Source organism: Ictalurus furcatus, chromosome 8 (assembly GCF_023375685.1).
Source record: "Ictalurus furcatus strain D&B chromosome 8, Billie_1.0, whole genome shotgun sequence".
Lineage (NCBI taxonomy): Eukaryota > Metazoa > Chordata > Actinopteri > Siluriformes > Ictaluridae > Ictalurus > Ictalurus furcatus.
The window spans coordinates 17,095,191-17,122,831 of record NC_071262.1 but is presented as its reverse complement, the minus strand read 5'-3'; the positions used below and the strand labels follow the sequence as shown (position 1 = coordinate 17,122,831).

General features: G+C 37.7%; 1 protein-coding gene and 3 non-coding genes across 9 annotated transcripts; all 4 read left to right on the top strand.

The window, feature by feature from the left end:
• Nucleotides 1-179: 179 nt before the first annotated feature.
• Nucleotides 180-15,706, top strand: LOC128611752 (uncharacterized). 6 transcript variants are annotated; one of them, XR_008386622.1, is made up of 16 exons: nucleotides 180-406; nucleotides 1,236-1,332; nucleotides 1,911-2,030; nucleotides 2,445-2,517; nucleotides 2,622-2,766; nucleotides 4,049-4,105; nucleotides 4,780-4,888; nucleotides 5,503-5,610; nucleotides 6,025-6,097; nucleotides 6,254-6,328; nucleotides 6,576-6,636; nucleotides 7,074-7,344; nucleotides 7,803-8,210; nucleotides 8,383-8,547; nucleotides 8,656-8,760; nucleotides 15,633-15,706. XR_008386622.1 is itself a non-coding variant. In XM_053631520.1 (12 exons), the coding sequence occupies exons 1-12, from the start codon at nucleotides 314-316 to the stop codon at nucleotides 7,095-7,097; spliced, it is 1,035 nt and encodes a 344-aa protein (XP_053487495.1). In that variant the 5' UTR covers nucleotides 180-313; the 3' UTR covers nucleotides 7,098-7,789. The 6 variants fall into 6 exon arrangements, 2 of the variants coding, with proteins under 2 accessions (XP_053487495.1, XP_053487494.1); XR_008386621.1 differs by lacking the exon at nucleotides 15,633-15,706 and adding an exon at nucleotides 9,326-12,256; XR_008386620.1 differs by lacking the exon at nucleotides 15,633-15,706 and adding an exon at nucleotides 9,217-12,256.
• A 4,421-nt stretch (nucleotides 15,707-20,127) lies between these two features.
• On the top strand, nucleotides 20,128-20,291 carry LOC128612108 (U1 spliceosomal RNA). The gene has a single exon (XR_008386675.1). It is a non-coding gene; the product is annotated as a U1 spliceosomal RNA (small nuclear RNA).
• A 5,191-nt stretch (nucleotides 20,292-25,482) lies between these two features.
• LOC128612111 (U2 spliceosomal RNA) lies at nucleotides 25,483-25,673 on the top strand. Its single transcript, XR_008386678.1, has one exon. It is a non-coding gene; the product is annotated as a U2 spliceosomal RNA (small nuclear RNA).
• A 1,372-nt stretch (nucleotides 25,674-27,045) lies between these two features.
• On the top strand, nucleotides 27,046-27,209 carry LOC128612107 (U1 spliceosomal RNA). The gene has a single exon (XR_008386674.1). It is a non-coding gene; the product is annotated as a U1 spliceosomal RNA (small nuclear RNA).
• Nucleotides 27,210-27,641: the final 432 nt, after the last annotated feature.

Genomic DNA, 27,641 nt, shown 5'->3' with positions numbered 1-27,641 from the left:
TGATCTAGTAAAGTATTTGTATTTATTGAAGGAATGTATGTAGCCGGTATGCAGGCAGACAGTGGCCCGTGCTCATGTTTATTTATAACTAATACATAATTTGTCATTTAAAAAGCTTTATAGACAATGTTAAACAGGACCCTAATTATTTAGTCAACACTCAGCACTGAGTGCTCGGAATCTTAACGTCTCACAAAAGGCTGCCATTTTATTTCAAAATTAGAATTTAGAATTGGAATTGGAATTGGAATAGTGTGTGCATGACATCTCAAAGCCAGGACAACTACTCGGATTTAAGACGTTAAACTCTTACATGCAGACAACACTTAAACTGTGCTGTGTAACAGATGTGTTTTACAGGAACACATTTTCAAAGAAAATGACTTCTAGCTTGAAGACAGCGAAGGTAAAGTTTTAGAAGAGGGCCAACTGGATTAATTACATTCTCTCTATATATGAAATTGTAGTTTAAATACTTGTAGTCATTCTTTCATCACTCTGTACCTTAAATCTCTTTTCAACAGATCTGCACCACACATTTCAACCTTACTCTGTACAGACTCTGTAAAGTTTCACATTTTGACTTTTAAATACAACAGTGTTGAGCAAATGTTTACAAACCTGACATAGGGTTGCCATGCCTGTTGTGCTGTATTGAAAAATATAATGATGCAATTTGTCTCCTTTTTTTTGTACACAGTTATAGGTCTTAATGTGAGATGGGTTACCTGTACCTAAAAATGAATACCACTGATAGGAAAAAAATAGCCATAAAATAATCATGCTTTAGGCCAGTGGCCTTTACACTGTTTCTGGAGATCTACCTTCCTGAAGATTTTAGCTCCAAACATAATCGTGCCCACCTGACCATTTAAGGCATCATAACTGGTCACTTTACTGAAATAGTCAAACAAACACCAGAACAAAGTACTGTCAAGAAATCATATTCTTATTTGAGGTATTTTAGTGTGGTCTTTAGAACATGTACAGACTAGAAACCCATGTTTGATTATAATTAAACCAAAAAAGGACCTCCTGTGACTGCCTGGTACATAAAAGGTTTGCCAAATATTAGTAAAGTGCGCTTTTTTTTTTTTTCTTACATATCTATTTTTTAAATAATGGGTACCCCAGGTAGTCCAGGGGCTGTAAACAACCACTTATACAGCCACATTACCTTGTGTTGATTAAACTGATCAATTTATTTATCCTTCTTGTGTTTTCTTCCCTCACAGACAGATCAGGGTTTACTGCCACCTCGGGTGAAAGCTAACGCACTCCGCTGTCCACAGGCATCCACTCTTCAGAGCTCTTCCAGAAAAACTCTACCTGGTGTGTAAATACTAATTTTAACAGAAAAGCTATTTCACACTATCAAAATTGTTAATCTGACCTGTCAATTAAAAACATTTTAACAGAAACTCAGACATCAGGCACCTATAAGATAAAGCCACATGACATGTTAGTCTCATTAGAACGGTTGATGAATTAATCTAATTTTGATATGAAAACAATGCAGATAATAAACACGAGTCACTTTAAGAGAGATGTTAGGTTGTTGTGAATAATAATGAATGATACAGACATCTGGTATATTTCTCCGATACTACAATAAGGAAATTAACTGATCCTTTATTAGTGTGCTGATTAATTGGGAAGAAGTTTCCAGTCTTGGTTCTGTTTAGACTGTTTAAATAGTCTTAAAATCTTACATGTATTTGAAAATGAATTCTATTGTTTGTTTATTTAAGTTTATCTATGTTTATCATGCTGAACTCAGTTTCATGGCTAAACAACACAATGTGTGCAATTCCCTTCATAAAATCTCTGAGTAGTAAAGAGAAATGGAATAGCAGTTGGAAGGAATATAAAAACTCTTGTCTGATGTGTATTTTTCTATGGTTTTACAGGAAAAAGAAAGGAGCTCCTAGAGCAGCTTGAAGTACAGAAGAGTAACACTTCTGGAAAAGCTCAGGTAGAGCGCCTCCCAAAGCGCTTGGCTTTTGCTCTGCCCCTTGTCCCCAGAAGAGGTAGGTCTCACACCACTGCTCATTTTTAACAGTTTATCATCCACTGAACATACTGAAGCAATTGCAGTCAGCACCTAAACCAATTTCTGAAGTAATACAGCACTGTTGAAATAATCTACAGTGCCTTGCATAAGCATTCACCCCCTTTTCCATGTTTTTACTTTAATATTATGGAATATGTTTTATGTTCACTACATATAATCCCACTTAGGTCCATTTTCATTCTAGGTTGTAACACCTTAAAATGTGGAAACTTTCAAAGGGGCCAAATACTTATGCAAGACACTGCCAGCTGGCAATGTATTAAATGTATATGGCACTACAAGTGCTTAAACTTTGTTCTATTGGGCAGTCTAATCACAGTTGTTGTGTTTCTAATACATACTATGTGTTGATTTGGTTGTTTTCTTAAAGGACGAAGATTTCTGGCAGGCCCGCCGGAGAGTCTAGAGAATATAAAGGCTCATCAGCTCATCAACACACCATGGTAACTATTAAAAAAACAAACACTAACTGAGTCATCTTTAAGCTGTCATTATTAACAGATTAACCTGATTTCTTTAACTCTCACTCTCTTTCTCATTGCTATAGCGGGTCTCAGTGGGTGTCTGAGTATGTGGGAAACTTTGATTCGCCACAAATTGTCCACTTACCTCCGGAGTACCACTGCATACTTAACCCTCATTCTGCAGACAAGAATCAACAAGCCGCATACCAGGCCATCTACGGTCCTGAGGTAGTATAAAACTCTGTACTAATTATGAAAGGGCAGTTACTCCAGCCGTTGTGTTTAGTGCTGACTCTCTCTGTTCTTACCACAACTATCCTACCATTATTTTTTTTCTTCCATATGAAACTGTAGGATATTGGGTCCCATGAAGAGGGCCAAATGGCTTAATTACCTTCTCTATTATATGAAATTGTAATTTAAATACTTTTGTCATTCTTTCATCACTCTGTACCTTAAATCTCTTTTCAACAAATTCGCACCGGACAGTTCAGCCTTACTTTGTACAGACTCTGTAAAGTTTTACATTTTGACTTTTAAATACAACAGTGTTGAGCTAATGTTTACAAACCTGACATAGGGTTGCCACGCCTGTTGTGCTGTATTGAAAAATATAATGCTGCAATTTGTCTCCTTTTTTGTACACAGTTATAGGTCTTAATGTGAGATGGGTTACCTGTACCTAAAAATGAATACCACTGATAGGAAAAAAATAGGCATAAAATAATCATGCTTTAGGCCAGTGGTCACCAATACTTTACCTGAAGATCCATTGCCTTTCTTGGTCAGTTAAAACAGGTGTGTTAGAATTTGGTTGAAGATGAAACTTGCAGGAAGGTACATCTCAAGGAAGAGGGTTGGTGACCACTGCTTTAGGCAAGCTAGTAACAGAGACACTGTCAAGTTATATAATATTAGGCTAAATATAATATAGTGTAAACCAGTAATCAGGTTTGCTAAGAAGTTATCTAACAGCAGGCTAACTATTAAACTATATGGCCAAAAGTATGTGGACACCTGGCCATCACACCCATGTGTGCTTCTAGGAAGACTTTCCACTAGATTTTGGTTGTGGGGAATTGTGTTTATTCAGCCACAAGAGCATTAATGAGGTCAGGGACTGATGTCAGGTGAGGAGGCCTGAGGTGTACTCAGCGTTCCAGTTCATCCCAAAGGTTTTCAGTGGGTTTGATGCCAAGCTTGGCAAACCATGGACAAACACATGGACTACTCAAAAACATAATTCCTCCACCACCCAGTAAGATAGGCATAAAAATTTCTAGTGGGGGTGTTCTTCTTCTTCTTCTTCTTCTTCTTCTTTTTTTTCTTTTTATTTCTCTTCCCTTCATTGAAGTTGGCATCCCTAGTGGAACATGACGACTAGCAAAATTAATATCTGGAAATGCCCATGATTTAATTTGCAGTGCAGTACAGTTAAAATAATAATGCAGCTTGGTTTTATTTGCTATGATTTACATGCACACTTTTAACTGGGCATTTATAATTGCAGCTGAACAAGTACACGCCACTGCCTCCTCTCAACCCAGCCAGGTCTGCAGTCAATGAGGTATGTACACTTTATCTGATGAAGAAAATAGCAATGGTCTTATCGCAGTCTGAACAAATCTTACAAATCTTCTGGGTTTGCTGATGCTGATTGTAAAAAAAAAAAAAGCATCATAACTTGTCACTTTACTGAAATAGTCAGACAAACACCAGAGCAAAGTACTGTCAAGAAATCATTTTCTTATCTAGATGTACTTTAATGTAGTCTTTAGAACATATAAAGACTGGAAACCAAAGTTTGATTATAATTAAATATGACAGTTTATGTCTAAACAAATGTAAAAACAGAGCAGATTGCAATAGCAGTTTAGCAACTATACAGTTGAAGGTAGAACTGTAGACTATGGAGATATGATCTAGACATGTATGAATTCTTCATGATGGTAACTTCTTTGTGACCTTCTGACATTAGTTACATTAGTAATCTAGTTTAGTGTTGTAAACTGCAGTTTCTGTTTTGTTTTTTAAACCAAAAAGGACCTCCTGTGACTATTAATATTTGGCAAAAGTTTTATGTCCCAGGCAAAGTGCACTTTTTTTCATATCTATTTTTAAAATAATGGGTACCCCAGGTGGGCTGTAAAGGACCACTTTTACAGCCACATTACCTTGTGTTGATTAAACTGATCAAATTAAGAAGGATGAATAATTTTCTTGTGTTTTCTTCCCTCACAGAACCATCAGTGCTTACTGCCACCTCTGGTGAAATCTACCGCACGCCACTGTCCACAGGCATCCACTCTTCAGGATCCTCCTCCTATAGCTTCCAGAAAAGCTCTACCTGGTGTGTAAATACTAATTTTAACAGAAAAGCTGGTATTTCACACTATCAAAATTGTTACTCTGACCTGTCAATTAAAAACATTTTAATAGAAACTCCATCAGGCACCTATTAGATAAAGCCACATGACATGTTAGACTCATTACAACAGTTGATGAATTAATCTAATTTTGATTAGAAAACAATGCAGATAATAACCATGAGTCACTTTAAGAGAGATGTTAGGTTGTTGTGAATAATAATGAATGATACAGACATCTGGTATGTCTGTATCTCTGATGCTACAATAGGGAAATATACTGATCCTTTATTAGTGTGCTGATTAATTTGGAAAAAGAAGTTTCCAGTCTTTGTTCTGTTTAGACTGTTTAAATAGTCTTAAAGTCTTAAATGTATTTGAACGAAATCAAAATGAATTCTATTGTTTGCTTATTTTGCCATTCAGTGCAAGTTTATCTATGTTTATCATGCTGAACTCAGTTTCGTGGCTAAACAACACAATGTGTGCAATTCCCTTCATAAAATCTCTGAGTAACGAGTAGTAAAGAGAAATGGAATAGCAGTTGGAAAGAATATAAAAAATCTTGTCTGATGTTTATTTTTCTATGGTTTTACAGGAAAAAGAAAGGAGCTCCTAGAGCAGCTTGAAGTACAGAAGAGTAACACTTCTGGAAATGCTCAGATGGAGCTCCGGGCTCCTGCTCCACCCACTGTCCCCAGAAGAGGTAGGTCTCACACCACTGCTCATTTTAAACCGTTTATCATCCACTGAACATACTGAAGCAATTGCAGTCAGCATCTAAACCAATTTCTGAAGTCATACAGCACTGTTAAAACAATCTACAGTGCCTTGCATAAGCATTCACCCCCTTTTCATGTTTTTTCTTCAATATTATGGAATATGTTTTATGTTCACTACATATAATCCCACTTAGGTCCATTTTCATTCCAGGTTGTAACACTGTAATATGTGGAAACTTTCAAATGGGCGAAATACTTATGCAAGACACTACCAGCTGGCAATATATTAAATGTATATGGCACTACAAGTGCTTAAACTTTGTTCTATTGGACAGTCTACTCACAGTTGTTGTGTTTCTAATACATACTATGTGTTGATTTGGTTGTTTTCCTTGAAGGACGAAGATTTTTGGCAGGCCTGCCGGAGAGTCTAGAGTGTATAAAGGCTCATCAGTTCATCAACACACCATGGTAACTATATAGAAAGAAAAAAAAAAACACTAACTGAGTCATCTTTAAGTTGTCATTATTAATTTATCAGTAGTGAACCTTGGGTTATTGTTTGAATACCTTATGCCCAGATTAACCTGATTTCTTTAACTCTCACTCTCTTTCTCATTGCTATAGCGGGTCTCAGTGGGTGTCTGAGTATGTGGAAAACTTTGATTCGCCACACCATACCAGGCCATCTACGGTCCTGAGGTAGTATAAAACTCTGTACTAATTATGAAAGGGCAGTTACTCCAGCCATTGTGTTTAGTGCTGACTCTCTCTGTTCTTACCACAACTATCCTACCATTATTTTTTTTCCTTCCATATGAAACTGTAGGATATTGGGTCCCATGAAGAGGGCCAAATGGCTTAATTACCTTCTCTATTATATGAAATTGTAATTTAAATTCTTTTGTCATTCTTTCCTCACTCTGTACCATAAATTTCTTTTCAACAGATCCGCACCAGACAGTTCAGCCTTGCTCTGTACCGACTGCTCCAAGGAACACCTTAGAAAGGTATTTAATCAGAACACATATCAATAGTATAGCAGCACATTACTATAGGTGCTAACTTCATTGAGGGTTTTCATAACAGTTTACAAATTCATGACATCATAACCCTTATAACATTGTATCCCAGCCCAATTATAAACATAACATTGCTAGAAGCTTGCCCTTATACTTTAACACAACTTGCTGTGGTTTTTGTCATAGCATTTGTCTAGTGTTATATAGCTACACAAATTACAAAGCACAGCATAATACACAAACACTTAGCATCTCACCATATTTACAGTTTGATAACTGATTACTGGAACTTAAAAAAAATCTCAAGGTTTTTATATCTTATCCCCAGATGTAGGATGAACAATATTTTTTACATAGCATATCATAGAGAAACATCTGCTTGAATGTTTGAACTTCGGCTTGATTATTCTATTTCCTCTCCACAGCAGGTCTCCGGGCTGCAAATGTAAAAACACAAAAAAAGACACAAAGAGTAATTCATGTGTGACGATCTCGCTGGCAGATGGCGCTGCGGCGACAACGTGCGCGATCAGCTGGAAAGCGCGTGCACGTGCTTGAAGTGCGCATGGACGCTAAGACTTTGTTTACAATGGACATGTGCACTTATTTTGGTTTCTGTTCTGTCCCCGCCCTATTCAGTTATTGGCGGAGGTGCGAGGGTGTGCTTTGAAATGTTACCAGCTGTCAACAATTAAGGTAATTGGGACTGGTTATTTAAACCCTTCGTGTTGCTACGCACATTGGGCAGTATTAGAGACTAATGGCGCCAAGACGGAATGTATAATGGTGCCAGGTGGTAATGTGCCCATGTGCTGTCTAGTTTCCTGTACCTAGTTTCATGCTCTAGTTAAACGAGTGTGTCATGCCATAGTTAAATGAGCGTTTCATGCTAGAGTTAAAGGAGTGTTCATGCCATAGTTAAACTAGTGTTATATCATTGTTAATCTTGTTCTACGTTTTGAGTTTCATGCCTCATGTATAGGTAAAAGAGAGACGTTTCAGTTAGTTAAAACTGGTAGTGTTTCCATGCCCTGTTTAAGTTCATGTTTCTTGTTTCAGCTGTAAACTTATGTTTAGACCTTGTTTCCTGCCTCCTCGTACGTTGACTTAAGTGTAAATAAAGACTTTACTCCTGTGCTTACTTCCTGTCCAAGTCTTGTTTGGTAACATCATGAAGCTTGTTTGAGACTGCAACGTCAGTATTCAACTTCTTACTTTTGCTGCCCAATTCTCCATGGATGTGTGAGTATGAGAATAACTGCACATTCTTTGGCCTCATCACATCAGGACAACCAGTCTATTTGCAGAGAAGTACACACATAAAACACCAAAGTTTTCAACAGCTGACAAAATTGCATAAAGAAAAATTCCCAGATACCCACAGACTTTCACAGGCAACTTATGATACCCACAGACTTTCACAGACAACACCATTATTAATATTTCACAATTAATGACTCGCATATTAAGCCACCCTGAGCCTTGTGATGTCGGTGAAGCAGGAGTTACTTCAGTCACTACATCAGACATGCATATTGAGAATGTCATGAATAAAGACACAGGTAACTTGAATCCTAAAGAACTAGTTCTGTTGGATAATAGCAATATCTCTCATTGTCTTAAAGCTATGTTTAAATATTTTGATTTGAGGTTGAGAACAATAAATCACTGAATTGACAATGTTCAAATCAACTGATAATTTCTTGATTTTTATGACAATTGTTGATTGATTAGTGGGTTTGAGCATACAACAGGAGTACAGCGTCTACGACTCAGTAGCAAAGAGGTTTGGAGCGGAGTCCTGCATTCAAGAGAGCCCTGCATTGAAAGTGCAGAGGATTTGTGACAAAGCAAAAAGACAAGATCCCACATCGTCAACGCTCGCTTCTTCAAACAGAGGTCAGACATCTTGACAACAACAAAAACAAAATATCACACATTTGTTTGGTATAATCCTCTGCATGTAGAGTGAGCTGTTCCATCTGGTAATACTTTGATTGCTTTAAGGGTCTCTTCCAAACATGGAAACTGAAAACCTGATGAATGATGGGAACAAGCCAACAGTTACAGCTGAATCAGAATTTCAGAGTGGAAATGTGAAGAGTTCTACAGGTAACTAACTTGTAAACTTATACTTCTTAGGGTTGCAATGGTACATGATTTTCACGGTACAATAACAGTGTCAGAAAATACCATAGTTTAATAGTATATGGTCCTGCACAATAAAATGTGATATTGAGTCATTTGTAAATATTTTAGGTACATGTACATTTTTCTTAAGTGGAAAAAAAAATCCTATTTCTTCTTTTTTCATCAGATACTTTTTTGCTCTCACTCCAATAACTATAAAGATTATTACTTTTACTTGAGCAATTATTTCTATAAGAACTTGTACTTTTGGGCTGCCGATGGAGTAAGACGCAAAGTTGGAGGCTCCTGCTGATTTCGGTTAAAATTGTAATTAACTTGCGCTTTTCAGTCATACAATAGATTTTGACTTATTCTACTGTTTTTTGTTTGCACGTTTAACTTTGTATTATGTTAAAACGTCTGGAAAAAACACGAAAGCTCATGGTACTATTCAGACACAACTGAGGCCTAGTGTACACACTGCGAGCGAATCACCTTCCCCTGAATCCGCCTTGCTGCGCGTTGACCCGGACTTTGCCGCCCTCAGGCTCGAGTTGCTGGCTTCGCTGAGGAAGGACATCGCCGATATTTTTAAAAAGGAACTCCAGGAGACTCTTGGGGATGCACTGTCTACTATCAAGCTTGACCTGCAAGCCATGAAGACACAGCTGGTTAGTGATAAAGTTGCTACCGATGCTACCATATCAACACTGAAAGGTACTGTTGTGGAAATGGAGCACGCTCTCTCTGGTTGCACCGATGCTATAGCTCAGATAAAGACTACTATTGAGTCTCTCACTGCGACCGTAACCAAGTTAGAGAATAAATATGAGGACTTGGAGTCTACGTCATGGCGCAATAACATTCGGATAGTGGGAGTTCCAGAGGGGCCTGACACCTGTACAACTGCTGCTGTAGCGGCCTTGCTGAAGGAGGCGTTTGGTCTGGAGAAGGAGCCGGTTTTGGACCGGACCCTTCAGCCTAAGCCCAAGCCTGGTGAACGACCACGAGCTATTGTGTGCAGATTCCACTATCACAGTGACTGTGTTGACATTTTACGCCGTGTGAGAGAGCTCCAACGGATGAAAGTGAGGGATTTGACCATTTTAGTCTTCCCGGACCACACAGCCAAGATAGCCCGGGCTCGGGCCGCGTTTAACGAGGTTAGGCATCAACTTCGTGGCATTGAGGGTGCTCGGCTCGGCTTCGCATTACTTATAACAGTGTTCAGGAGGACTTTGTTTCAGTGGAGGAAGCGAGGGACTATGTCAAATTCTCGACATCTGGGTGCGCTGCATCACCTACGACAGCGGCGTCTTTTTCGCCCTCCTTAAATCTACCTCTGAAATAATGTGGTTCTCTGTTTTGATGCTCTGACTAGGTTAGAGTTTCTGTTTAAATTATGTTAGTATTTTTTTCTCTGCCTTACATGCTACACTGTTTCGTCTAATTTGTAACAAGTCTTTAAAAGATTATATTTGTTATTGAGCGCAGACTGTTTTTCAGACTTGAAGTCAGTAGGAGCCTTTTCTCTTACTGAGACTTTTTTTTGGTAACTTTTTTGGTTAGTTCGGCTTACTCTCCGAATTGTTTTCACTTTGTGGACAACTTTTGGTTACTGTGGGAAACACTGCTGTCTCCTTTGTTCTTTTGTTATATGGAGACTTTGGGTGTGTGTGTGTGTTTTAGGGGTTTGTTGGGGGGAGGGTGTCCCACTTCGGCTCTAATTGGCTATTTGTATCCCTGTGGTTTACTTTATTTAAATGGTTAATAGTAATATGGATCCCAGCACAGGTGGGACAGGCACACCTCTAAGATTTATTAGTTGGAATGTCAGAGGTATGGGTAATCCTGTCAAGAGATCTAAGGTTTTTACACATTTGAAACGTTTAAACTCTGATATAATATTTTTACAGGAGACTCACCTACGTATTAAAGATCATCATAGGTTACACTGCCCTTGGGTGAGTCAAGTCTTCCACTCGAACTTTAATTCGAAGGCGGAGGGGTCACTATTTTAATTGGCAAAAGGGCACAGTTTTCGTCCACTAACATTATTGCTGATGTGAATGGTAGATATATTATAGTTGCTGGTACCCTAATGCAAAGACAGGTTTTGTTGGTAAATGTATGAGTGGTACATCCACACCATTTACACTGTGCACTCCAGAGGCAATGCAAACCGTGGCATTGGCAAAAGAAGCGTGGAGTACCATTCGTTTGTGTCGCACAACACCTGTGCTAGGTGCTCAAACCAGGACGCACCTGCTATCGCTGAAATGATCAGTGCTGAACACAATTGAGGCACCAACATCATGCACATCGTTCTGGAGCGCCAGCAGGCAGTGCAGGCTGGTGAGGTTTCTGCTGAACACCTCATACAGCACGAAATAGCCAATCGTGGCAGTAAGGAAGAGGCGGTGATGGCAACAGTTGGGGTCAACAGTCTCAGTTGGACTGCTGCTCTTCAGCCTCATCGTGGCGATGCTTGTCCTATTGCTTCGATCGCAGAAGAGACCAGAAAAGGAAGTGAGAACGAGATCAGAAAAGGAGGGACTAACAGTTTCTGCCAGCATGCAGCCGGTTATATTGAGGAGTGGTTTTGAAGGCAGCGACGGCTCTGAGGTGTGACGGCTGCAGAATTCGGTCCTGATAAGTGTGTGCCATCTTGGATGAGTCACAGTGCTCTGAATTTGCAATTTAACAAGTGCCTCAGAAAGATTCGGTTCTGCTGAAGGCCTGTCAAATCCAGCTGCATTCTAAACATCTGGCTGAGTAGTTTCGATTAACTGTGCTCTTCAAGTATGAGAGCCAAGAACTGTGCTGTACTGTTTCAGGACAGGCCACAACTGCGTGCACAGACGACATGCTAATTATTGTAGTTTTTAAGATGTATATCTTGATTTCAAAAGACCCAGGATTATCGCATAGTTTGATTTTATATCACAATTGTTAAATATTGGCGATTTGTATTCAATTTTGGGGATATGTAATGGGGTTACTTATTTAGAATAACACAAAACAGACAGGCTACAGATAAGTCCAGTAGGAAGATAGGAACTGTTATAAGATTGATACAAATAAAAAGAAAGTTGAAAAGGATAATGAGGGGGAAAAAAGCGGGTCAAATCAGATCACCAAAATTGTATGGTCATTTACATTAAGTTTCCACTTCCAGTTTCCATCAGTAACAAAATACACTTTAAAATGTGGTTCCATTATATTATGTTAGTAGAGAGAAACTGCTGAGTGTGCCCAAATATAAAACTGTAAGAAACACTGAATGCCTGCTGAGAGTTGTTTACATAGTTTGGTGTAATGAGCCATACACATGTTTTTGTTTACATGAAATACATCACGTTTTATGTATTCTTTTATGACATCACTGTTCATTATCATTACTTGTTATGTATTTTATGCACATACAACTGAATTTGGAGTGATAGCACTGTGTGTATTAAACATCTGATTAATTGTCGAGTGTTGATCCAGGTTTATTTATTTCCTGCTGTGTATTCCCACATACAACAGGGCCAAATGTTAGATACAGTTCGGCAGATACAAAGCTTGCAGGTTTGCAAGTAAAGCTTTTGTACTTTTTCAAATATATAGCACACCGCACTTCTCAATTTATATTACAAATAGGACACAGCACAATTCACCAACATTTTCCATATTTATAAAATATTGAAGCAGTATCTCTAACCAAATCATTAATTACTTGTTTGACATCATAAGGTAATGATGTTATGAGATGTAATGATTACATTGTTTATACTAGGAATCTTTTAATTACTCTGCCTAGCTAGTCAATGATCTGCCCTCAGCCCAGTAATTTACATACAGTGCCCTCCACTAATATTGGTACCCTTGGTAAATATGAGCAAAGAAAGCTGTGAAAAATTGTCTTTCTTGGTTAACCTTTTGAGGTTTTGTTAAAACATTTCACAAACATTTTAAAACATTTCACAAAAATACTCTGCTCTCATGGATATTAAACAATTGCAAACATAATACAGGTTTACACCTGGGTGACTAGGAACAGGAAATTGGTCAACCATGACTTCCTGTTTCACATGGGCATAAATATGAGGTAACACATAGGCCAAATTCCCTTAGTCATTCATAACAATGGGTAAGACCAAAGAATATAGCTGTCATGTGCGGAAAAAGGTTGTTGAGCTTCACAAAATGGGAAGTGGCTATAAGAAAATAGCACAAGCATTGAAAATACCCATTTCCACTATCAGGGCAATAATTAAGAAGTTCCAGTCAACTGGAAATGTTATGAATCAACCTAGAAGATTACATGAATCTATATTTCCTCAATGCACTGTGAAGAGGATGGTTCGAGTGGCCAAAAAATCTCCAAGGATCACAGCTGGAGAATTGCAGAAATCAGTTGCGTCTTGGGGACAGAAATTCTCAAAATTACAATCTGAAGTCACCTACATCACCACAAGTTGTTTGGAAGGGTTTCAAGAAAAAAGCCTCTACTTTCAACCAGAAACACTCTGGTGTGTTCAGTTTGCCAGACACTACTGGAACTTCAAATGGGATCGGGTTCTATGGTCAGACGAAACCAAAATGGAGCTTTTTGGCAATAAACACCATAGATGGTTTTGGTGCACACAGTGGGTGGGTGGTGGGGTTTGTTTAGTTGATTGAACTCTTTAATTTAGTTTTTCTTTTCTACTCTGTGTATGTATGTGTGTATATGTCTATATGTAAATACATACATGTATTTGTATAACAAAAATGAGAATGGTATTGTTGTTATGTGACAGGAAGTATGTTTTCTTTCTCAATAAAAATATTTTGGAAAAGAACTTGTACTTTTACTTGGGTATAGTTTTTGTATATTCTACCCACCTCTGCTGTCACACCACATTAAAGGTGGTCAAAACTGCATTTATTGTTTGACTTTGCTTTATTCTGATTAGAAATAAAGCTCATCACAGTTACTGGATGGAAGGCATGCACCATCCTATCCACCAGGGTATAGGGGAGGAGGCAGAACTGCTGGGCTTACTCTGAAGATCTATGCACAGGATTTTACTCCCAGGACTGTTTTTTTGCTGCAGGAAATGCATTGCTGTGTTAAATTCATAAAATTTGTGCAGAAGGGGAAGAGAGAGGTGAACTCGTTTTAATAATTAATATAACTTTAAACTTTTAACTTTTTAAACTTTGCAGTGTATAGTATTCTAATTAAAAGGTATGGCAAACGTGTATGACAAAAGCAGGTTTCACTCATTTACATTTATCTATGGTTCTTTAAGGTTTGCATAAATTCCACTCTGCTTTTAGTTGTTTAAATTTAGTTGTGAAAATTCTGTGCAATATTTCAATAACCAATGATTTTAGAAAGAAAATGTTTAAAGAGGCAATGATTAAATGTATTATGTTTAATATAGTTTTAACATAGAAGGGGTAACTACATAAATTCAGGATAGATCCTCCCTTACAAAAATTAACCATGGCTTTATTATAGTAAAACCATATTTTTTGATGTATTGATTACCATTTATGTAACCACACAAATACCATAGTTAAACTATGGTTTTTGTAGCAAAACCATGGTTAATTTGTGGTTAACATGGTTTAATTACAGTAACCATGTATTTTTTATTTTGTTTTATTTGTAGTAAAACCATGGTTAATTTTCGTAAGGGCTAACTGTCATGGTTACTATATGGTGACTGGTGACATGTCTGCTATAGTTTGCTTCGCACACACACACAAATAAATAAATAAATAAATTTGTGTGTGTGTGAACATATACATTTTAACATATATGTACACAACCATACTTAGCACTATATTACCGTGTCACTAACTTACAAAACACAGTGAGTAATGCGGAGGTAGTGTGTAATACAGCTTTTAAGGGAGTAATTGTAAAGTAGACCATTTATTTTGACTCTGTTTGTGGTAATCCACCACTCTTTGTATTTCTACTTCCATGGAATGTTGTAGAAACGCAACAGTGAAGGCAAAAACTAAAAATTTATACACAAGTCTGTTTATACACATTCGTCTGTTGTCTACTTCCGCATCCTAAACTGTGAAAGCGTCACACTTCTCTACACCAATATGTTCAGCTTATCATAAACCAATAAACACCCCAACGTGTCGCCCCGCTCCATCGTCCAGTCTGCACTCTGGGGTACTTGGGTTCCCGTTCCTAAACCATATGCAGAAGTGACACACTATGGAAACAGATGAAAAGGTCTTTCAGAAAAAGATGTTCCGGTTTGCCACTGGATGATCACATCTTGTCCACGCCTGCTCCGGCCTTGTGCAATAGCATTGGTTGGCTACACGTTTCCGGAGGTGTACTTAAGCCTTGTCAGTCTCCATCCCGTGGCAGATCATTGCCGTTGCTTTGTGTGTTAGGAGCGCTTTACGTATGTTGATTTCACCTGTGTATGACCTTCTGCTTGTTATTGACTTTGTTTATGCTCTGTCTCTTTAAGAATCGAGTGGTACACTTGTGTATATATATATATGTATAGATATATGTATATAATATTATTTTTGTTAACTTACACACACTAAAATTCACCTTCGTAAAAAAGTGCACTGGTAATAGTGGTTAGTAGGAAGTCAGCGTCATTCATGTTGGTTCGTTTTTTTCCTGGTTTTGGGTTAGCTAGGGACTGAGGGAAGAAAATGTATTTTTGTTTTCTTTTCTTGTAGGATAGTTAGATTCTTTTTGTACAGTTAGAGGGTCTGGTTGGTTTCTGACATTCAAACCACTATATCTCTCTCTCTCTCTCTCTCTCATATATATATATATATATATATATATTTATATATATATATATATATATATATATATATACTTCAAGCAGTACCATCCTAAGAAATCTCCAGGCTGTAGCCTCTAGTTGATGAGAGCTCCATCCAAAGGTAGGGCAGCAGGATGGAGACAGAAGGAGAGAGGGAGGTGTCATGGAAATTAGACAACACTCGCAGACTCGTCCTCTGAAGGTAAAAAAAAAGGTTTATTACAGAAAGATGGTTAATACAGAATAGAATAAAGCAGGATAGAATAATGAGAGCGCTCTAAAGCGCTTGTGCTGAACCACTACTATATATATGAAACGCAGAGCATGACACTTCTGTGTACCGATAAGAAGCAGTTTGAGGCAGTTCAAACAAGCTTTGTTTTAGGGTCTTAGAAGATGTGCAGATGAATCTTGAACAGAAGAACATGTTTGAGACTCTGTAAGCAGATAAACATTCTGTACTGATCTCAGTGACATGACATGGCCTTCTTAGGCATTATCCTCAGATGAACATGAACAGAAACAAAATTATTACAAAGTAAAAATGAATAATTTCCCTCACAGTGGAAAAGAGAGGGAGAGATTATTAGGTATGCTTACTATCCCGTGATGGATAAGACTGTGTACTTTGCTTAAAAGAAAGTCTATTCATGGTAAGCTTGAGGAAACAAATATGTTTTCAGCCTGGACTTAAATAAAGTGACTGTGTCTGAGTCCCGAACACTAACTGGAAGGCTGTTCCATAAATGTGGGGCTTTGTAAGAGAAAGCAATTCCCCCTACTGTAGCCTTCACTATTCAAGATACCAACAAATAGCCTGCACCTTTTGATCTAAGTAGACGTGGTGGATCATAGAAGACCGAAAGTTGCTTATGTACTGTGGTGGGAGACCGTTTAGTGCGAGTTGAGAGTACGGAGATGGAGGAAGGGGATGCAGCTTTCAGAAAGTGTCTGTAATGCTGCATTTGACTCTCCTCTGAAGTGGCCACTGGATATTGTGGTTACATTAATATTGTTATATCGCACAAGCCCAGTTATAGTCCTTGTTTAACTAGAGTGCTCAGTGCCAGCTGAGGAGGACAGCTCCCCAAAAGGCCAGGTCTCCTGAGGTTTCTCCATAAATTAGTCTAATATAACATGGAGTTTTTCCTCACCAGTGTTGCTTTTTATTTTCCATGAAGTGATATGTTCCTGGTCTTTACCGTAAAGTTCCTGGGAGTCTCCACAACAACAAATCTAACAGGTCACTTTCTAAGAAATCTGTACAGAGGACACAAAAACAAAGAGTTTATCCAAGGTCACAATATTAATACAGAATAACACCCAAGAGACACTTTTCCTTTATACTGGGAATTTCACAGACTTAATTTCTGATGCTTCAAATATTGTTTCCTTCTTAGATTCAGATGCACATAGATGGGTAAACAGTTTGAAGGAAGTTGATTTATGTTCATACTAGACACCATTGTGGGTTTTTCGTTTTCACTGATAACTCAGATGCTCATGAATATCGTTGATTTATTTACTTCTGTTCTTCATTGTTTTTCCAGCTGTGTTGCGGTCATTGTTACATGACCTTTCCAGAATTACTGTTTTGTTTTTTGCTTTATACACTATATGACCAAAAGTATGTGGACACCTGACCAATACACCCCATATGTGGTTCTTCTGTTGGCACAAAACTCCATGTTAGAAGCACACAAATGTATCGAATGTCTTTGTATGCCATAGCATTAAGATTTCTCTCCAATGGAACCAAGAGGCCCAAACCTGTTCTAGCATGCCCACAATGCCCCTGTGCACGATACAAGGTCCATGAAGACATGGTTTGCCAAGATTGGTGTGGTAGATCTTAAGTGGTCTGCACAGAGCCCTGACTTCAACCACACTGCACTCCTTTTGGATGAACTGGAATGCTGACTGTGTGCCAGGCAGAAGTGAATGGCAGAAAGAGTTAGACAGCAGCTGTCCTCAGGTATAGTAACTGAATCCATCTATTTGACTATGTGAAGTGCTTCACTGAGCACATGCTGTTTTTTCTTTGTATAGACTATATAGGCATGTATCAAATATTATAAACCAAAATCTCATTATGGGGACAGTTGTTGGCGTTAGATTTTAACTTTGCCCCATACTGTCAGAGACTGATTTCCCACTTGTTCATTTGTGAGCCTCAACGTAAATGCTGGAGTCTCAAAATAAGTGTAGATACAACTCAAGCAGGAAATCTCTACTGTTTTACATGTAGGATAGACAGTTATGGGTTTATTTTACTCAGTCACTCGTTGACATCTGCTTGCAAGGAGAAAGAGTATGTGAGAAATCAAATAAAGTGCTTTCTTCCAGGCAGATTCTAATGCAATCATTATCAACAGGTACAGAGGCGCATGGAAGGGGACAGAGACTTATTAGACCCCTAGGTGGCGCTGTTGTGGAGCTGAACTTGATTGTCTAGGTGCAGGACCTGCATGAAGTTGGCCCCCTCCCAACACAAAACGTCGACAAAATAGTCTCAATCGTTTGTGCTCCGTTTGTGCAGCTAAACGCTTCGTTTGTGCTGCTTCGGTTTTTAAAATATTAGACATTGACTTATAGGCGCAAATCTCCTCGGTGTGAGCACACCTTTAGAATCGAATTGCCGAAGACTTTGTCAAGACTAATCATCTCATAGTTTGTTCAATAAACAATTATCTTTACTTCATTCACTGGTCTCTGTGATTGCTATTTTCAATGAAAGGTTACATTTTCCTAAATTTCGGATACCACAACTAATAAATAGTGACTAATTTTATCTCACTTCTTTATACGTGTAAATATTAATGAGTGGCAAACTGTAAAACAGATTTGCTTTATGATTTGAATGCTTTTTCTTACTCATAACTAATGTCAGATGAGTTTGGATTGCTCAAGGCTGTCCTTTAGATACTCGTGATAGTGAGTTAGGGTTTTTTGGGGAGACATAAGTATCCTTTAATGCATTATGGTGGTAAATACTGTACATCCAGAATAAATTAAATTAAAGTAGGCAGTGCTGTATATGATAAAGCAGGTCTGTATAAAGTGCTGTTTGAAAATGGCGGATGAGTAACGCAGGTGTAAAGATGAACTTCTTTTCCCTTTTAGTAAATTTGGGGCTGATGAGAACGTTGTTCGTGTTTTAGAAAAGTTTGTGGAATAGGGGCTTGATCCGTCCACTCCACGGACGTATTGCAGTACTTCCGGGAATGGTGCACCCCCTCTCCATACTATCAAAGAAAGATAATGACTGTATATCTGTCTGTCTGTGATGTTAATTAGTTACATGTAAGTGGACGCTATACAGTTTGTTTGTGGGGTTTCTTTATTTAAGATATTTGTGATCTGATTGAATTCGCATTTCACTACAGAAAAGGATTTTTAATGTTGTTCATGCAGGACCAGTGGGGATTTATACAAGTGGAGCCTGTACTTTTACACAAATCCTAATTTCTCTGCCATGAAACCAAACTCGCTACTCCGACTTTTGGCTGCAGTTTTAAACCTAACTGTACCTGACAAATGCACAGTAAATTCGTTTATTTTACATAAAAACCTGTAGCGTTTAGTAAATCTGATCTGTCTTTACTGGGCCATCATGTGAGGTCTCATGAACTCCAAAGAAGTTTGGCTTATAGCATGTCAAAAACATGTTTAAATGATAGTATTTATAGTAAGTAAACTAAAACACAAATTGTAGTCTTGGATGCAACGAAAATATTTATTTTGTGCGTATGATTTAACTTAATGTGGCACCAGATATTTAATCAGTGTCTCAAAAGTGTAAAATTATACGGTTGCCAAGTTACGAATAATACATTAACACAACAATTATAATTTATGCCAGACGGAGCCATCTATCCGGAACTATGTATCCGGACTCTCATTACCGGTCGGACAGAGACTTCCGTTCTTATGTGTGACTATTCAGCTGCCCCCAACCCACTCTCACACACACTTTTCATATATTGTGGGTCTATCGTCTCTTGCAATTGCATAAAGTTTAAAGCAGCATTTATACAACAGTCCCTTATTTATTCATTAAAACAATGAATGTACGCGGGATTTCTTGTAGAGAAGTCGTTTTGTTTTGGCTGTAACTCTCCGCCTGATCTTCACACCGAGGGGCGGGGATAAACGCAGCGGGGTTGTTAAAACAACATTCATAAAATTGTTGAAAATAGTTTTACCGTGTCTTATTGTTTACCGTGTAGTAATGCACTGTTTCTTCTGGACTGACTGTTGTGATTTTAGTGTACATGTTTCGATTAAAAAAAAAAAAAAGCAGTTTCCTGAACATTGTTGTTCTCGTTACATATTCAGAAGCACTGCATCATGGGAAGTATGTTGCGGAATTGTAGTTAAGAAAATAGACCGTCACACGGCTTTATGTTTAATTAAGGTAGTACTGTTTTGCAGCACGTGTAGACTGCAGTGTTTCCGCCTCAGATGTTTGTGTAATGTTTGGTGCTATATTCTTCACCGTGATGGAGAACGGTGTGTGCTGTGGTGCAGTCGGTAGCCGATGGCGCTGTAATTCATACTTACCTGGCAGGGGAGATACCATGATCATGAAGGTGGTTCACCCAGGGCGAGGCTCAGCCATTGCACTCCGGTTGTGCTGACCCCTGCGAATTCCCCAAATGTGGGAATCTCGACTGCATAATTTGTGGTAGTGGGGGACTGCGTTCGCGCTCTCCCCTGATCTTCATTGTATTGAAAAATAGATTTTATTCTTCCATCATATAAATTGCATTTTAGTGAGATTTTATATTCTGTAACGGTTAAAAGCAAGTAAGTTGGTGTGCATTCTACTATTGCTTTTAAAAACTATTATTAGTGAGTTGAACATGTAACTGCAGTATGTAGGAGTATAGCTTCTGTTTTTTATAAAGAAAAACACATGACTGGTTGTGTTATTGGAAAATAATGCGAGAGTTACCAACCAGAAGTTGTCTTCTGTAACAGCCTGCATTTTTCTATAATGGCACATACTGATGTATATTATTCATCGTATACCTGCAATTACCAGCACGACTGTAGACTCACTGTAGACTGCATAATTTCTGGTAGTGACTGCATTCAACATAAATCGGGAATGTTGGTTTGTTATGTTTCATTCACTCGTTTAGTTAAAAAGGCCCAACATGCAAATACCTGTTCTGACAGTTTAATATAAACATCACCACCACTGTTATTACCTAAAGTTCACCAGTCCACTGAGATTTTCACTTATAAACCCCTAAAGAGTGTCCATGTATACAAGTTCATAATTTAATGTGTAATTCTTCTCTCCTTCCTCATATAATTAAGCAAATGAAAGAAAGAACAAATAAACAACTGATTCAGTTTGAGTGACTCTGAATATATACCAGCGAATTTAACCAAAGCTTTGTGTATGTACAGAGCCCAAATACATTTTAAGTTGTTTATTTAGAAGCAGTCATTCAGTTTTGCTTTTATCTCTTGGGAAAGGGTTTTTCTGCACAAAACCTGCAGATTAATTAAACATAACTGCTCTCACTTGATTACAAAGTATATTCTTGATTATACTATTCCAGTATGATATTATACAAGAACTTGCAAAAATACCCTTCAGGAATAAGCCTCTTTCGCTCACACAGAGTATTCCCAAAAGTATGTGGACACCTGATTATCACACCTATATAAGCTTGTTGGACATCCCATTCCAAAAGCATGGGCACTAATATGGATTTTACCCACCACCCTAGACAGGAAAGGGCCTTCCGCAAACTGGTGCCACAATATGAATAGTAACGAATAGGAATTTTCTGATACTACAATAAGGAAATTCCCTGATCCTTTACTACCGTGCTAATTGGTAGGAAAGATGTTTCTGGTCTTGGCTGCATTTTAGACTGTTTAAAATTATCAAAGGTTATCATCCTAAACTCCGGTTCAAGTTCAAATAAATTGTGTGCAATTCCCCTGAATAAATATCTGAGTAACGAATAGTAAAGAGAAATGGAATAGCAGTTTGCAAGGAATATAAAAAATCTTGCCTATGTATTTTTATGTGGTTTGACAGGAAAAAGAGAAGAGCAGCTTGAAGTACAGAAGAGTAACACTTCTGGAAATGCTCAGGTGGAGCGTCTCCCCAAGCTCTGGGCTCCTGCTCCACACATTGTCCCTAGAAGAGGTACTTCTCACACCATTGCTCATTTTAAACAGTTTATCTTCCATTAAACATACTGAAGCAATTGCAGTCAGCATCTAAACTAATTTCTGAAACAATACAGCACTGTTAAAATAAATTACAATGCCTTGCATAAGTGTTCACCCCCCTAGTGTTTCGAAATGCAACTTAATTGGAATTTTAATTGAGTATTTTGTTTATATTCATTACATATAATCCCACTTAGGTTCATTTTCATTCCAGGTTGCAGTGGATATAAAAAGGTCTCCACCCCTCTCTTAAAATTGCAGATTTTTTAAATGTTAAAAATGACACAAAGATAAATCCGTATAAATATATCAAGATATTAAATAATCCATATAAATATATCTACTGTATATTACAAAGAGTGATTCATGAAACTTGTTTGGGACCCCAATGTCAGTATTCAACTTTTTACATTTGGTCAAGACAGCCAGTCTATTTGCAGAGAAGTACAAACTTCTTTTTAATTTATATATGCGGCCGTTGGGGAATATTATTAGGGCTCACAATGTCTCTTTTCATTTATATGCTGATGATACCCAGTTGTATATTCCTTTGAAAGCTGGTGACTCCATTCAGCCATTGTTGGACTGTCTGGATGACATTAAAAAATGGTTGACAAATAATTTCCTCCGACTTAATGAAGACAAAACTGAAATAATTGTTTTTGGCCCCCTGAGATTGAGAGATGGTCTCATTAACGAGCTCCATAAACACTTTCCCTCAATTTCTTCCCAGGTTTGGAACCTTGGCTTCATTCTGGACTCAGAATTATGCTTAACCAAGCAGATAAATTTGGTCATCAAGACTAGTTTTTATCAACTACGGATTATTTCAAAACTCAAAACATTTTTGTCTTTCCAGGATTTGGAGAAGGTTATTCATGCTTTTATTACTTCTCGCTTAGATTACTGTAATTCATTATACTTGGGTCTTCCTCAGTCATCTCTGGCTTGTCTTCAGATGGTTCAGAATGCAGCTGCAAGGCTGTTGACCAGGGCAAAGAAGTTTGATCGTGTCACCCCAATTTTAGCATCGCTTCACTGGCTCCCAGTCCGTTTTAGGATTCAGTTTAAGGTTCTGATGTTTGTTTTTAAAACTCTTAATAATCAAGCTCCTTCGTATCTTGAGGATCTTCTTAATCCACATTCATCAAACAGATGTCTAAGATCTTCTGATAGGTTTCTTTTGCATGTCCCTCGTTCCCAGTTAAAAACAAAGGGGGATAGAGCTTTTGCTGTTGCTGCCCCCCGTCTATGGAATCAACTGCCACTGGACATCCGCCTTGCACCTTCTATTACTACTTTTAAAAATAGGCTTAAAACATATCTCTTCTACCAGGCTTTTTGATCAAATTTTTAATTGTTTAAACAAATTTTTTATTGATTTTTTCTATTGTCTATTGTCTGCTTTTATTTGGTCTAATTATGTTTCTATTTTACTTTCTGTACTCTGTACAGCACTTTGGTCAGCGTTGCTGTGTGAAACGTGCTATACAAATAAATTTTACTTACTTACTTACTTACATCAAACACCAGAGCATCCATTCGTCATTTAATCTGTGTAGTATTGCAAATAAACTTTATTTTCCATAAAGTGATGGTCCTGGTCTTTACTGCAAAGTTCCTGAACATCTCCACAGTAAGAAATCTCACAGGTCACTTTCTAAGAAATCTGGACAGTTAATCCAAAATTAGAAATAGTTTAAAAAGAGTTTATTCAAAATCACAATATTAAAACAGAATAACAGATGACACTTTTCTTTTATAGTGGGACTTCACAGGACACACATTTACATTCCTGACACTTCAAATAATGATTCCTTCTTAGTTTCAGATGTACACAGACAGGCAAATAGATTGAATGAGGGTAATTTAAGTTCATGCTTGACACCTTTGGGTATTTGTAGTTTTCACTTATAGTTCAGATGCTTATGATTATCCTTGTTTTATTTACTTCAATTCTTTATTTATTTATTTTTTTTTTTATAGCTATGTTACAGGCAAGCTATCACACTAATGGAGCTCATTAGTTTCACCTGTAAATGAGGAATCTCTATTAATACAAAAGGTAGACAATTTATGAGAAAATGAAGTTTTCCTTATACTCAGTCACACACTGAAACCTGCTTGCAAGGGTAAGAGCTAGAGAAATCAAGTTCTTTTCTACTTTTTCTTCATTTTATTTATTTATTTGTTGCATAATTGAATGCAAATAGTTATTTAATTTAGAAAGGGTAAGCTTTAAAGGGTGGCCAGGCCTCATTCATCGTGATCAACAGGTACAGAGGAGCATGGAAGGGGAGAAAGAGACAGAAATAACCATAGGAACACCTTTGTTAACCACCAGGTTACCAATCCTGATCCTGGAATACATCCTGTCCTGCATATCTTAGTGTTTTCCTTGCTTCTAATTGACCTGATTCAACTAATTAGCTAATTAACGGCCATCTGAGTTGTAGTGGTTATGTTAAAGCCGGGAAGCATTAAAATGTGCAGAACGGGACCAGAGTTGTGAGCCTGTGTAGTAATTTATTAAATAATTTTAACTATAATGTGGAACTTTGTATGCCATGGCTGTTAACTTAACTAATTATAGCTCAATTATTTGTAAGTGTAATTAATAAGATTCAATTAATAGATCTTGTATGGTAGCACTTCTTGTATTGTTCTCTGCTTGATATCGCTTTGCTTGTATCTTTCTCATTTGTAAGTTGCTTTGGATAAAAGCGTCTGCTAAATGAGTAAATGTAATGTAAATGTAAGAGTGGCAAGCTGTAAAACAGTTTAGTTTTTATGAGTTGAAATGTATTTCTTACTCAGTTTTACGGTCAGAGGAGTTTGGATTGCTGTCTCAAGACTGTCCTTTAGATACTCGTGACATTGTGCAAGGTATACAGTTTGTTTAATTAATTAATTAGGAGAGATCCGTATCCTTTAACGCATTATGATGGGAAATACTGTACATCCAGAATAAGTTAAATGAAGGTAGGCAGTTTAAAAATGGTGGATGAGTGACGCATGTGTAAAGATGAACTTTTTTTCCTTCTTAGTAAAGTTGGGACTGAGGAGAACGTTGTTGGTGTTTTAGAAATAGTAGAGAACTTTATTGGTACAAATTTGCACCCTTTGGTATACGAAATATGAAACGTGAAAGCTTTCTTCATAATTATAGGACACGGTTTTCTGGAGAAATTTGAATTCAGTACGGGTTTGATTGCATGCATTAAAATTATTGACCCAAAGTTATAGGTAATTAGCTTGTTAACCCCCCCCCCCCCCCCCCCCATTTTATTTTCTCCTGCAATACTACGTTTGACCACTGAGAGGCAATGTTATGTAATTCGTCGAGTTTAACATCTTTTTAAATTCCACACGTTTGGTTTGTCTTGTGTTGGTCATTACAATGGAAGGATATTTATCCAGTTTAAATGTTTGCTTGGAAAACTACTTCCTAAACCAGTGCGAGTTTGTAGTGCGAAGGATTTTGTATTCTCATCTCTGATTGGTCAGTTTTTTGCATTCATTATCTTTTCCTTTATGTTTTGGTGTTAACTGACACCAAATCGCAGTTTTGCTCTGCTAATTTTAGTATAAATAACATTTATCATATTTTATACTGGTTTATTATACAATATTTAAAGTAATCAGCTTTTGCCGCCCTCGGGTTTACCGTCCTGTAGAATGACCCCGTTTGTTGGGTGCTGTAGTCTGTATCGCTTCTCGGCCTTTTGGCTAAGATCAAGTGTAGTATCTGTTCTTATCAGTTTAATATCTGATACGTCCCCTATCCGGGGACCATATATTAAATTGATTTTTGGAATAGGGAGATGGAATAGGGGCTTGCTCCGTCCACTCCACGCATCGACCCGGTATTGCAGTACTTCCGGGAACGGTGCACCCCATCTATTCTGTCAAAGAGAGATTATGATTGTATATTTGTTTGTGTGTGATGTTAATTGGTTACGTGTAAGTGGATGCTATACAGATTGTTTTTGCAGTTAAGTTGTTTGATTTCTCTGAATTCATATTTCACTACAGAAAATGATTTTTTAACTTTGTTCGTGCAGGACCAGTGTGTATTTGTACAAGTTCAGCTTGTATTTTTACACAAATCCTAACTTCTCTGCCATGAAAACCAAACTCGTTATCGGACTTATTCTTGCATTAAAGAAATACCCGACAAAAACGTATTATCTTATAAAACAAAAAATATATGTATTTTATTGGACCATTAAGCGAGGCCTCATGATCTCCAAGGCAGCCTGATTTATAAGTGTCGATAGCATGTTTAAAGTATAAATTATTGTATTAATAGTAAGTAAAATAAAACCCAAATTGTAGTCCTGGATAAAACAGGTGGATAAAAAATTATACTGTTGCTAAATTATGAATAATAATTTAACGCAATAATCATCATAACTTGGGGCAGACGGAACCATCTATCTGGCGCTATGTATCCGGACTCTCATTTCCGGTCGGACAGAAACTTCCGCTCTTATGCGTATTTCTTTAGCACCCCTTTTCGTAGACTGTAGTTATATAGTCAGTTATACAGTCACTTTTAATTGCATAACGTTCAAATCGGACTAATTTGTTCGCTAAATGAACGTGAGATTTCTTTTAGAGAAGTCGTTTCGTTTCGACTGTAACTCGAGGGGGCGGGGCTAACTGTAGCGAGGCTTTCAAACAACCTTAATAAAATTGTTCAATAATTTTGCCGTCTCTTATTGCTTAACGTGTAGCAATAGTGTTTCTTCTGGACTGGCTGTTGTGATTTTAGTGTACATGTTTCGATTAAAAACTTCTTGTAGAGAAGTCGTTTTGTTTTGGCTGCAACTCTCCGCCTGATCTTCACACCGAGGGGCGGGGATAAACGCAGCGGGGCTGTTAAAACAACATTCATAAAATTGTTGAAAATAGTTTTATCGTGTCTTATTGTTTACCGTGTAGTAATGCACTGTTTCTTCTGGACTGGCTGTTGTGATTTTAGTGTACATGTTTCGATTAAAAAAAAAAAAAGCAGTTTCCTGAACATTGTTGTTCTCGTTACATATTCAGAAGCACTGCATCATGGGAAGTATGTTGCGGAATTGTTGTTAAGAAAATAGACCGTCACACTGCTTTATGTTTAATTAAGGTAGTATAGTTTTGCAGCACGTGTAGACTGTAGTGTTTTCGCCTCAGATATGTGTGTAATGTTTAGCCCTATATTCTTCACCATGATGGGGAACAGTGTGTGCTGCGGTGCAGTCGGTAGCCGATGGCGCTGTAATTCATACTTACCTGGCAGGGGAGATACCATGATCATGAAGGTGGTTCACCCAGGGCGAGGCTCAGCCATTGCACTCCGGTTGTGCTGACCCCTGCGAATTCCCCAAATGTGGGAATCTCGACTGCATAATTTGTGGTAGTGGGGGACTGCGTTCGCGCTCTCCCCTAATTTTTGATGTACTAAAGAGAGATGAAATAGAGTTGTATTTAGTGTGAGTTGTAAAGCCGTTTCGTTTACAACTTAAGGTTGAATAATGGATGTTGTATGCGGTATAGTAATAGTTTTTTTAGCCGATGGCAATTATTAATATTGTATAATGGGTGTATGTGGATACTAATTATTATCCATCCTGGACAATGCATCAAATCTGCTAAATGTATCGTCTAGTCCTTTTACTGACTTTGGATCTTTGAATCTCGTTCAGCAAAGTGAACTAATCTTTATTCAAGTCATTTCGTTCATTTGAGCAGAATTAAATTAAAATGTTAAATGTTTCAATAGCCAAATTCCCCCAACACGTCATAATTATGCAAAATTGTAACATTTTCCTAATATGGTCAAATGATGAGAAACAGAATTGATTAATCCACCACTCAGCT